We start from the raw sequence: 13,639 nt of genomic DNA on the forward strand, positions 1-13,639 counted from the left end.
CCAAACACATGCTCAAAAACAAGCTATTCTGATACAGTGGAAAATATTATTAAGCAAGACTTAATAAAATTACATGCATCCTAGCAGGCTGGAAGAGTATGTGCATGCCCAAGGCTGCCCTCTCAAGACTGATGGTAGAGGGAACTTCCAAGCTACTAGGCTGTGGCTGAACTTAGGGCAAAAACATAAACTCCTTAAGTTTTAACAACAGCCCCCAAGCCATGTGTACACCCAACAATAAAGGGTAAAAATATAACTAACTAATGAGATCTACACACAACATTTCACTAGTAAGTAGTTTATGTGGATCAAGGGCTGACTCCTAATGAGCCAGACTAAAAGTGAAAAAGGGGAAAATAAAAGCATTCTTCACAAGGGCATCAGAATTTGTACACTGTGGGAGAAATAGACTTCACATAGTACAATCAAATCATTAAACAAATAAATGGCAAAGAAAACAAGAAAAATAACATCAACCTCCAGTGGGCAGGAGAGGAGAAAGGAGAAGAATCAGTATTGAGAGTTACTAGAATACATTACTTCAAATGTTCAGTTTTTAACAACAACAGCAACAAAATGATGAGACATTAAAAGAAATAGGAAAGTGTGGCCAATACACTGGATAAAAAGCAGGCAATAGATACTGCTTTTGAGGGGGCCCAGTTGTAGGACATACCAGAAAAAGACGTCAAAGCAGCTGAGTTTATAAATATGTTCAAGGACCTCAAGGAAACCATACTTAAAAGAATTAAAGGAAGTTATGATGACAATGTCTCAGCAAATAAGAATATCAATAAAGAGATAAAAATCACAGGAAAAAATTCTAGAGTTGAAAATTATGATAACTGAAAAGAAAAATTCAGTAAAGGGGCTCAACAATATATTTAAACTAGCAGAAGAAAGAATAAGTGAACTTGATGATAGATTGTTATAGGTTATACAACCTAAAAAGAGAGGGGAAAAAAGGGGAAGAAAAATGAGCAGAACCTCGGGAAATGTGGGACACCATTAAGTGTCCCACCACTTACTGACAGTGGAAGGACCAGAAGACCAAAAAAGGGGTAGAAAAATATTCATAGAAATAATAGCTGAAAACTTCTCAAATTGAAGAAAATCGCTAACTGACACATTCATGAAGCTCAACAACTTCCAAGCAGGATAAAAGCAAAGAGATCCATACCTAGATACATCAGAATCAAAATGATGAAAACCACAAATGAAAACAAAATCAGTAAGAGCAAAATGGTTAATTACATATAAGGGAATCCCAATAACATTAACAACTGACTTCTCATCGGAAACAGCAGAGACCAAAGGACAATGGATGACAAATTCAAAGTACTGAAAGTAAAAAACTGTTAACCAAGAATCGTATATCCAGAAGAACTATGTTTCAAAAATTAAGATTCAATAAACAAATAAGAATAGATGAAGGGTTAGAGAATTTTCTGCTAGCAGACCTGCTTTGGGGGAAAAAAATTAAAAAACTAAAGGGAGTTATTCAGGCTGAAAACAAGTGACACCAAATAACAATTTAGATCCTTATCCTCACAAAATTAAAAATATTTATGCTAATACTTAAGGAAATACTATAAATAACTGCATGCCAACAAATTACATCATTTAGATAAAATAAACAAATTCCTAGAAACACACAAACTACTAAAACTGACTCAAGAATAGAAAATATGAATAGATCTATAACAAGGAATGATATTAAGTTAATAATTAACAATATTCCCACAAAGAAAATCCCAGGACCAGATGGCTTGTGAATTCTACCAAAAAACTTAAAGAATTAACGTCAATCTTTCACAAACTCTTCCAAAGAACAAAAGACCAGGTGGTATTTTCTAATTAATTATTTGAGTCTAGAATTACCCTGATACCAAACCAGGTTAAGATATCACAAAAAATAATAATAACAATAAAACTGCAGACCAATATCCCTTGTGAGTATAGATGTAAAACTACCAGACATAATACTAGCAAACTGAATTCAGTAACATATGAAAAAGATTATATTGCCATAACCAAGTGGGATTTATCCCAGGAATGGAAAGCTGGTTTAATATCTGAATATCAATTAATGTAATACACACTAGCAAACATAATACATAATACTAGCAACATAATACTAGCAAACTGAATTCAGTAACATATGAAAAAGATTATATGCCATAACCAAGTGGGATTTATCCCAGGAATGGAAAGCTGGTTTAATATCTGAATATCAATTAATGTAATACACACAATAAGGAAAGAATAGAAAGAATAGTCTTTTCAATAGATGATGCTGAGACAACTGAATGACCACATGCAAAAGAATGAAGTTGTACTCCTACCTGACACCATAGATAAAAATTATCTATCACAGACCTAAATGTAATAGCTGAAACTATGTAACTCTTAGAAGAAAATTTAGGAGTAAATCTTTGTGATCTTGGCTGGGGCAAAGCTTTCTTAGATATAACACCAAAAGCACAAGCAACAACAAAAAATTTGGATAGGTTGTGCTAAATCAAAATTAAATGCTTTTCTGCAGTAATATTACCATCAAAAAAGTGAAAAGCGGGGCACCTGGGTGGCTCAGTTGGTTGAGCGTCCAACTTCAGCTCAGGTCATGATCTCACAGCTCATGGGTTCAAGCCCCACATCGGGCTCTGTGCTGACAGCTTGGAGCCTGGAGTCTGCTTCTGATTCTGTCTCCCTCTCTCTCTGCCCCTAACCCACTTGCATTCTGCCTCTGTCTATCTCAAAAATAAACATTAAAAAAAAAGTGAAAAGAGAATCTATAAAATGGGAGAGGATGTTAGTAAATCAAACATCTGATAAGGGACTTGTATCCAGAATATATGAAGACCTTTTACAACTCAATAATGAAAATTCAAATAGCATAATTAAAAATTGGGCAAAGGAGGGGCGCCTGGGTGGCTCAGTCGGTTGAGCGTCCGACTTCAGCTCAGGTCACGATCTCGCGGTCCGCGAGTTCGAGCCCCGCGTCGGGCTGTGGGCTGATGGCTCAGAGCCTGGAGCCTGTTTCCGATTCTGTGTCTCCCTCTCTCTCTCTGCCCCTCCCCCATTCATGCTGTGTCTCTGTCTCAAAAATAAATAAACGTTAAAAAAAAAATTTAATAAAAAAAAAAATTGGGCAAAGGATTTGAATACACATTTCTCCAAAGATACACAACTAGCCAATAAGAACATGGAAAGATGCTCAACATCATTAATCATTAGGGAAATGGAAATCATAACCCCAATGAGATATCTCTTTATACCCACCAGGATAGTCATAACCAAAAAGACAGATAATAACAAGTGTTGAGAAGTATGTGTGAAAATTAGAATACATTAATGGAAATGTAAAATGGTACAGTCACTTGGGAAAAGAGTATGGCAGTTCCTCAAAACATTAAGCACAGAGTTACTATATGACACAGCAATTCCACTCTTTGGCATATATCCAAGAGAAATGAAACATATGTCCATACAAAACTTATACAAGAAGGTTTTTAGCAGAATTATTCATAATTGCCAAAAGATAAGAAAAACAAATATCCACCAACTGATGAATGAATAGATAAAATGTGGTATATTCAAAAATGGAATATTATTCAACAACAAAAAATGGATTAAGTACTGATTCATGCTAAATGTATGAACTTGGAACACATGCTACATGAAAAAAAAAACAGCACAAAAGACTACATGGTGAATTATTATGTTCATGTGAAATATTCAGAATAGGCAAATCCATAAAGATAGAAAATTAGTGATTGCCTTGGGCTTAGGAGGGAGGTAAGGGAGGAAGGCAAAGAAACTGCTAATGAGTATGGAGTTTCTTTTCAGGGTGATGAAAATGTTCTACAATTAGACCACGCAGTAGTTGCACAATTCTGTGAATATACTAAAAACCACTGAATTGTAGATTTTAAATGGGTGAATATTATGTATGTGAATTATACCTCAGAAAAGATGTTTGTTTGTTTGTTTGTTTGTTTGTTTTTTAACCTGACCATCTACTTCTATACTGGATCTTTCTTTTGTCATTAGAGAAAGTCAAAACTTTCTATAAACTTTTTAGAGAATGTTAACTAGTTTCTATAAAATAGTTCCTCTGTCATAGTTAAATAGTCCAAGAATACATGAATAGTCCATGAGCAGTCCACAGGAAAACAGTCCACGATTGGTCCAAGACTGACTGACAGCTCACTGGTGACTGGTTATATATCCCTGATCTAGTCACTTATACTGTCTGTTGGAGCTGAGCTAGGGTGCTGATAAGTAAAGGCAGAACTTCCCCTGGATAATTCCTTCCATTAGAGTCCTCAGGTTCTGTAAAAATAATTAACTCCAATCAATTCCATATGTAAAAATCTGTTCCCTATCTCATTAATTCTTTTTTTTATTTTTTAATTTTTAAACTTTTTTTTAAACGTTTTATCTTTGAGAAACAGAACATGAGCAGGGGAGGGGCAGAGAGAGACACACACACAGAATCTGAACCAGGGTCCAGGCTCTGAGCTGGCAGGACAGAGCCCGACACAGGGCCCCAACCCATGAACTATGAGATCATGACCTGAGCCAAAGTCAGATGCTCAACAGACTGAGCCACCCAGGCACACCACTTTTTTAATTTTTAAAAACATTTTTAAGTTTATTTATCTTAAGAGAGAGAGAACGTAAGTGGGGAAGGGGCACAGAGAGAGGGTGAGAGAGAGGATCCCAAGGAGGTTCCACATCACCAGGGCAGAGCCCAATGTGGGGCTTGAACTCACAAACTGTGAGATCATGACCTGAGCTGAAGTCAGATGCTTAACTGCTTGAGCCACCCAGAAGCCCCCCTAATTCGTTAATTCTAAAAATTTCTGCACATTGAGGTTGCTTGGAGGAAATTATAGTTTTTCTATCCTATGCACACTTATCTCCATGCTCTGGAGAATGAAACTAATATTGTACTAGCTATAAGTTGTTAAGCGATAGGGCTGATAGATATTGTGGACCAATAGTTGTAGATCTTCATTTAAAAGGCAACCCTACACAGTCAGCTTTCTTTCAGAAAGAAATAGAAGAAAGGGAAGAAAGGAAGAAGGAAGAACAACAAATATAAGAGCAGAGAATTCATTAAGCCAGTGGAATGAGAAATGATTTTTATCTTCCTTCTTATCATCTAAATTGTAATACGAATCATGCATACTATAATCAACTAAATCACATGACGTTAGTTTTATAAGGTACACAGCAGATTGACTTGAAAAGACAAAGAATACCTTCTGGGGGAGTCCCAATGCTGCTTCCAAGACCCAAAATAGCCATCTTGTGAATCCTTGGCTCCAGCATCACAGCAGATTCTTCCCCCCTCTCCCAGTGGGGTATTTTGACCGGCTCCAAGTGGACATTCTCCAGCCCATCTTCCTGCAGGTTCTGGTGCATGATTTGGATGGCTTTTTCTAAGCTCTTGGAGCCACTTGGTCTGGGTCCAACAGTATCCACCAGAAGTGCCAGTCGCTCATAGGATCTGTTCTGGGCTTTACCATAAACAGCAAGGTTGATGATTGCTTTAGCAACATCTCCATAGCTGGCTATTTCTTCTTTAATTTCTTGAAAAGTCCTCTGAGAGATGTCATTCTTATATATCGTTTTCCCAGAGCTGAGGGATAAAAGGTGAACAACACCAACAAATGTGAGGAGAAGGAACTTCATTGATTTTTCCAGTTGGTTTTCTTCCTAAAATAATCTATGTAAGTAAAAAAAAAACAAAAAAAAAAACCAAAAAAAAACATGTTTTAGGGGGAAAGAATCTCACAGCTATCTGCCCATAACCCAGGAATTGCTTTTCTTTTCTTTATAATAGATTTTTTTAAGTTTTATTTATTTATTTTGAGACAGAGAGGGAGAGAGAGAGGGAGAGAGCATGAGCTGGGAAAGGGCAGAGAGAGAAGGAGAGAGAGAATCCCAAGCAGGCTCTGCACTGTCAGCACAGAGCCCGAAGTGGGGCTCGAACTCACTAACCGAACCATAAGATTATGACTTAAACCAAAATCAAGAGTGGGAAGCTTAACCAGGTGTTCCCTAGGGACTACTTTTCAAACAGGAGTCCCCTTCTCTTCTCAACCACTGCCCAACTTCCATCATCAAATGCAGGCACCATAAGTCGCAGGAATGAAAATGTACAGAGACAATGATTGGCTTAATATGCAGTATTTATTAAAACAACAGAATCACATGTTACCTAGTAATCCAGTTTAAAATATGCTAAAAGGTTGGGGTGCCTGGGTGGCTCAGTTGATTCAGCGTCTAACTCTTGATTTTGTCTCAGGTCATGATCTCAGGGTTTATGAGTTCAATCTCTACAAGGGGCTCTGGGCTCCGGGCTCTGTGCTGACACGGTGAAATCTGCTTGGGATCCTCACTCTCATCTCTCTGTGCTCCTCCCCTCCCCGCACCCCTCCCCAACCTGCTCATGTGATCTCTCAAAATAAATAAATAAACATTTTTTAAAATATGCTAAGAGGTTAAAATAAAACAACTAGGAAAGAGAGGAAGAAACAGTGTTACCAGTGTGTAGCAGTCATAGGGCTCAGAAACTACTGTCTGCTGCTCCTCCCTCTTAATAGAGTATGATCCAAATGGGTTTTAGAGTTTCCTGTACCTGATATGCTCTCTCCTATCTGCCTATTGAACTCGTCCATCAAGGCCACTGCAGATATTATCTTTTCCTGGTGCTTTCTCTAACCCCACCTGCTCCACATTTAATCCTCACAACAACTCTATGAGATTGTTTCTTTTTTAAAATATTTATTTACTTAAATAATCTCTACAACATGGGGCTTGAATTCACAACCCCAGGATCAAGAGTCACACGCTCTTCTGACAGAACAAGCCAGGTGCCCCTCTATGAGATAATTACTTAAAATTACTTTCATTTTATAAAAGAGGATCCTGGGGTAGTAAGAGATTAAGTGACTTGCCATAGACACACAAAGGCTTTCTCACTCTAGAGTCCATGCTCTAAATGCCTGAAAGTATGGTTTGAGGGCCAATGCCAGTCCACAGCTGTTTTTCACTAATACAATAAATACAGAGGTTAAGAGCAAACACATCCCGTGCTGTGCAGCAAAGTAACCAATAGCCTCATGTGATTATTTCAATTTAAACTGATTTAAATGAAATAAAATATTTAGCTTTTCAGTCATACTAGCTGCATTTCATATGCTCAATAGCCACATGTGGCTAGCAGCTACCATATTGGGCAACACAGATAAAATATTTCCATCATCATAAAAGTTTCTATTGGATAGCACTGATTTAGACATCTTTATATACAACTGACTGAGTAATTGTACCTTTGTCTAACCTATGATTAAAAAGTGGTGCTTCTCTTTGTGTGTCTCTTCTATTTCATTTTTCAAATTCATTGCTATTGTATTTTGCAAAAGTCTAATAAATTTGACATTTTAAAAACTGGTCTTTCACCAGAGATAATTTGAGAATCGCAGTCATGAACTACTATATTATAGGGGTAAATTTCAAATTCAGCCAGCATACAAGGCCTTTCAAAATAAGGCTCCAACAACCACTTCAAACTCATCTCTCTACTTCCCCCTCTGGAGCACACAAATGTCTTCCTTCTTTTTCTCATTCTCTCTTCCTCTCTTTCCTTCTTCCTTTTTTCCTCTTTCTTTCTCTCTCTATCAAACACACGCGCGCGCGCACACACACACACACACCCACACACACACATCTTAGGGAAGCTTCTAGATATACTGAGCATTTGAAATGGGGTACTAGTCCAAATTGAGATATTTTTTAAGGTAAAATATATACCTGATTTAATCTTTAAAACCAAATACTTCACATTTAAGTATGAAAAACAACATAATTATTAGGTTAAATAAAATATTATTCACCTGTTCCTTTTATGTTTTAATATGAAATTAGAAATGTTTAACTTACATACTTATATTTATATGGGACAGTAATGCTCTAGCTGCATTGAACTTGACACTGTTCTTCTAACACCCAGGCCCCTTCATTACTCTAGATCTCTGCATATTTTCCTTCTCTTTGACCCCAAGGCCCTTCTCCTCACCCTACTCCTCTGCTCCTGGTAAAGGTCTCCAGAGACTCATTCTTTAATGAAAATGTTTTAAAAATCACCTCTTGTGCAGAGTCTCACCAAACACCACTGCAGAGTTAATTGCGCCATTTTCCATGCTTCTTCCCTAATTAACAATATTACCAACTAATATATTTGTTTATAAATTTGCCTCTCCTACTCTCAAAGTCAAGTAGGGTAAATTATTCATCACTGTACCTTCAATCATTGTACCCCTATGTAAGCATAGGGTACAGTACATTTTCATTTAGGGAATGAAGGAACCCTTAATCTCTCCAGGTCTTAGAGTCTTGTCTTTCCTCCTATACAAAGAAGCTGAGGGAATAAAAACTTGTGATCATATTTAAAATGTTTTGAAAAATTATGAAAACTATACATTGCTGTTGCTTTCCTTTTTATTAGAACTATTTATATGCATAGGTTCTTGGTTTCTATAGTCACTATTATTGATGCTTGTTTTTAAAAGCTAAATTTTATTAAACCATGAAAATATTTCACCAGATTGCAACTTATTCTTGAAGTACATTCTTTCAATGTGTTGTTGGTGCAAATAAAAAAGGAAAGGCTAATAACATATTTATCAATTAACACTAACCATAAGTATCTACTTCTCATTAAAAATTCTCTAAGCATCCTATAGACATTAACTATTTCATAATACATACATTCTAGTAATGGATTAGAATCATATAATGGCAATTTTGTGGAGATACAGGAGAGCTTAGGAATCCCTAGTCCATACACTTGTTTTGTAGAAACAGGGCCTGTGCTGTGATTCCCAGGTAGCAGATAAACCAACAAGTACAATCAACCAGGTAACTGGACCAACTAGTACAGACTTGCCAGAGGATTAAAAATTGTTTTCTTACAGGAAGCTGTATGCATTTACATATAATAGAAATTCAATGGACACTCAAGTGCAGTCTGAGAAGCAAATAACTCTAATGTAACATATGTACTCAAATAGTCTCAACACCATAGCACTAGAACATAGAGAAGAACAAGAGAAATCATGAAAAGCCATGGAGAAGACATGACAACTCAAGAGAGACTCAAGGAAAGGCTCCACAGGAAGAGAAGGGAACCCTCCTGGAGGGACCACTGGAACATCATCCCTCAGTCACATTCTGTTCAGAAGATAGGTTCATAAAATAAGTGCCTGAGTCTTTTATTTTTACATGTTTTGCATATACATCAATTGAATTAATAGAAGACATGCCATTTTGATAATAAGACTTAACTGCTCTCTAATGTGATCATTTAAATTAATTTTGACATGAAAAAATGATGTAATTACTTTAAAACAGAAACTAGTATCTTTGAGTATTGTTCCTAATATCTTAACTATACTTTGTCTTTAAATCCTACAAATGTAATAAATGCTTATTTTTAAAAGTAATTTAATTTAAAAGATGATTATTTGTTACTTTCAATGGATCAGTTTGTTCCTTGACTGTAATATTAGTACTTTAGAAAATTTACAAGATTGAAGGCACAAAACAACAAACTACAGGAGAAATCACCTAAGAACACTTGACATAAGTAAACACTAAATAGATACTAGTTGATCCTAAACCTGATTTTCCTTGGAACATAATCTGAAAATTACTGATGTAATTCTTGGCTAAAGAACATAATTATATACCTCTCCAACAGAGCACTGCAAGAATCTTTTATTATTGTTGTTTTTAGGAAGGCACATTAGCCCAACTGAGATATGTTTTTGTTAATAAATAGTAGAAAATAATAATTATTACTAACAGTATATAGTTGGAGAGGTAACAAAAATAGAAAAAGATATCACTATATTACATTCCACGCAAGGAAAACACTGTAAATAATATGTAATTTAAAAACAAATCATGCAGGGGTGCCTAGGTGGCTCAGTCAGTTAAACATCTGACTTTTGATTTCAGATCAGGTAATGAGCTCATGGCTCACGGGATTGACCCCCACGTTGGAGCTTCCAGTGACTGTACATTCATGATTTTATCAAATTTTCTGTTTTGTTGGGGGAACCTAAGCTGTCAGCATAAAGCCTGCTCAGGAATCTCTCTCTCCCTCTCTCTCTGCCCCACCCCTGCTTGCACACTCTCTCTCAAATTAATAAATAAAACTTTAAAAACAAATAATGGAATCCAATACATAATTTGTACATTCCTAGCAAGAAATAAAGATTCAAAATACAAATTAAAATAGTGAAACATAGAGGCTATATAAAGGCCAATGATCAAGAACACCTTGAGGAAATGCTCTCCTAATTCACACATTAATTGATATGTGATCACCACACATCAAAAAATTTATTCCGGACCTAGAGTCAGTTCAAATGAAAATGATCAATGTAGGGCGCCTGGGTGGCTCAGTTGGTTAAGATTCCGACTTCGGCTCAGGTCACACACGATCTCATCGTTCGTGAGTTTGAGCCCCACATCGGGCTCTGTGCTGACAGCCTGGAGCTTGGAGACTGCTTCGGATTCTGTGTCTCCCTCTCTCTGTCTCTGCTCCTCCCCCACCTGTGAGCTCTCTCTCTCTCTCTCTCTCTCTCTCTCATCAGCCCTCCTCAGTCTGAAAAGACATAGGCCAAAAGTAGAAATATTTTGGTGTATGAAATCAAGAAGGACTTTGATAACACAAATATAGACCTACTCACCAAATCTTATATTAGTACCAGGGGATGGTCCGAGTAGCTCACAGGCAATTTGAGAAAAATCAAAATATACAATTTTTCACAATGAGTGATAAACTTATGAATAGTTTCTTCCAACAAAAGAGAGAATTTGATAAAATTGTGAATACCATCACTGGACGTCATTTTAATCTACCACAAAGCATTGCTTCGTCATTGACCCAAGTGAACCCTGTGGTATCACTAGGAGTATCTTGTTGATCTGAAAGGCTATTAGTCTGCCCTAGTTCAGAACTACAAATATCCCTACACAGTCATTTCAGTGAAATAAAATTAAGCAAGCTACCGTGGTATTCTTTTATAGTCTGCAAAGGGAGAAAATAATTCTATGGTGATCAACAAATACAAGTAGTACTACTCATCTCAAACATTGCCTCTTTATTAATTGCAAACCGTATTCTGTTTGGGGTGATAACTTCATCTCTCCATTCATTTAACAAAACTTTATTGATCACCTACTAAGCACTGGAGATGCAAATGTGTGAGAATATCCACATCCTCAAGGAGCTTCCAAGTATAAAGAAGAAGACAAAATGTACAAACTACTGTAACTAGGGTAGTGAAAAGGTGCTGTGAGAACAGAGGGGAGGAGGGGATTAAGAGGACAATGCTTGAGCTGAGGTTTAAAGGGTACTGATGCGCAGTGAAGAAGTCGGGAGTGGCACTGAAGAACAACCCAAGAAAAGACATAGAAAAGGGCTTTGGACAAAAGGGGGGAAATGGTGGAAGATACAGCAGTGATAGGAAGGAATTATTCCTTAGGGTCTGACTGAGAAGGTCTACTGGTGAAGCTCCAACACACATGGAGCAAAATGCCCCAGGGTACTGTAACAGGGGACATGAAGAACTTTTCCCATTCCTCATGCAGTCAGGAAAAGGAAAGAAGCAAGGAAAGGAGGGAGGAAGGGAGGGAAGGAGGAAGGAGAAAAAAAGGAAGGGAAGTTTCTTTCTTATCCTCACAACCTCCTGTCTCCTCAGCACAGAGAATTCACCCAGATTCCACATCAGGGCAAGGAGAGCATTTGAGGTTCCTCAAAATCCTCAAATAAGCCACTACCTATTATCTTCTGGTTATTCCTTAGAATTTTCACTGAGGGAAAAGTAACCCATGCTTACAAGAGATGCATTAGTCAAGCAATTTATTTACAAAAACACTCAAGATTTTCTTCCGTTTAAAATTCCAGGGGCGCCTGGGTGGCTCAGTGGGTTAAGTATCCAACTTTGGCTAAGGTCATGATCTCATGGTTCGTGGTTTTGAGCCCTATGTGGGGCTCAGTGCTGATAGCTCAGAGCCGGGAACCTGCTTCAGATTCTGTGTCTCCCTCTCTCTCTGCCCTTCCTCCTCTCGCACTCTCTCTCTGTCTCTCAAAACTAAATAAATGTTAAAAAAATTGTTTTAGAAAAAAATAAAATTCCTAAATACCAGTAATCTGACAAAAAAAAAATCTCCTGCACTCTTGAACAATTACAGGACATTTGAAATGTCTAAACTTGAACTGCATGTTTTCTAACAATACTGTTTATTTTTATATACAAAAGGCTGACGTTATTGTTCCTTTACTTGAATTCAAACTGTAAAAATATTAAATATTATACCCTTCAAAATCTTAAACAACTATTTTTAAACCCATGCTGTATCATGACTTTGAATTCAGAAAGTTATATATTCAAAGGAAATTGGGAGCACTATTTGAAAATGACTTGCTTTTCATATATTGTCTTCATGATCCATAGTTACAGATTATCTTTTTCATAAAAAGAGATAAAATTCTTTATAATGTCATTTTCATTCTTTTCTACTTAAATCTGGAAGCAAACTAAAGCAAAACCAACTTTACTCCTACTGTGAATTATTTTCTCTCTAATAATAGGTTTATATTTTGAGGAAACAAAACAAAATCCTTTGCTTCGATTTCTAAATATTTTTCCTAGAATATTATTGTTTAAAAATGTCTTAGGCTATGATAGAAATGGCAGAATGAATAGATTAAGTGAAGCGGAAAGGAACACAATGAAAAGAAAGTGCAATGAAAGAAGAGTAAGATTTAGGGACTGAGACTCTCACTGATTTTTAACTGTATCACTTTTTCTTCTAAAGACTGAATATACTACTTACATGAAAACTTAAATATTTCCCCTAAATTTTCCATTGAAGAACAGGGTTCACTGATACAAATTTAACTCTTAGTCTTCATAAATTTTCCATTGAAGAACAGGGTTCACTGATACAAATTTAACTCTTAGTCTTCATTCTAAAGCATGTAGCAGACACAAAGACCAGAAATTTTAAATCCTGGCACAGACATTTGCACATCAAAGCTCACTTCCTCCTACTAACACGCCTAGATTTATGATGATTAGCCCGTTAGCCATCTTAAGGAAGATCATCCTTTCCTTTATTTAATTCACAATTCAAATAATGCTGGGCCTCCATTTTTCCATAGCTTATATTCCAATTGTTCATTCAACCATTCAAGAAAGCTTACTGAGAACCTACAACATGTCAGCAATTGTGCAAAAATTTGGAGAAGACACAAAAACTAAGTTCCTACTATTAGCAGGCACTATTAATTACCTATTCAATAGCCATTCCCCTTTTTTCTTGCCAACCTAACGTCAATTTTGTTCAGAATGCAGAGTCCAGCCCCATTAATCTAAGCAGTTGTTTTCAATATGGATGATACTACCCCTAGGAGTCATTTTAAATACATGTGGGAGGAGGAGCATTTCTGGCTGTCATGAGAGTATAGGGATTCTACTAGTAATTACTTGGCAGGGGCCAGGGATAGTAGACATACTGTGATGTGGGGTACAATCATGTATACTAAGAA

The 13,639-nt window shown here is 36.6% G+C and overlaps 1 protein-coding gene across 5 annotated transcripts in view; it reads right to left on the reverse strand.

Annotated features, from left to right (window-relative positions):
- CPQ (carboxypeptidase Q) overlaps nt 1-13,639 on the reverse strand; it is a 483,553-nt gene that overhangs the window by 372,347 nt on the left and 97,567 nt on the right. For all 5 annotated transcript variants that reach the window (XM_053208531.1, XM_053208529.1, XM_027064174.2 and 2 more), the window contains exon 2: nt 5,271-5,737. In XM_053208531.1, coding sequence (XP_053064506.1) covers nt 5,271-5,703 — 433 coding nt within the window. In that variant the 5' untranslated portion in view covers nt 5,704-5,737. The remainder of the gene's footprint in view (nt 1-5,270; nt 5,738-13,639) is intronic.

This window comes from Acinonyx jubatus, chromosome F2 (assembly GCF_027475565.1).
Source record: "Acinonyx jubatus isolate Ajub_Pintada_27869175 chromosome F2, VMU_Ajub_asm_v1.0, whole genome shotgun sequence".
In the NCBI taxonomy this organism is placed as follows: Eukaryota; Metazoa; Chordata; class Mammalia; order Carnivora; family Felidae; genus Acinonyx; species Acinonyx jubatus.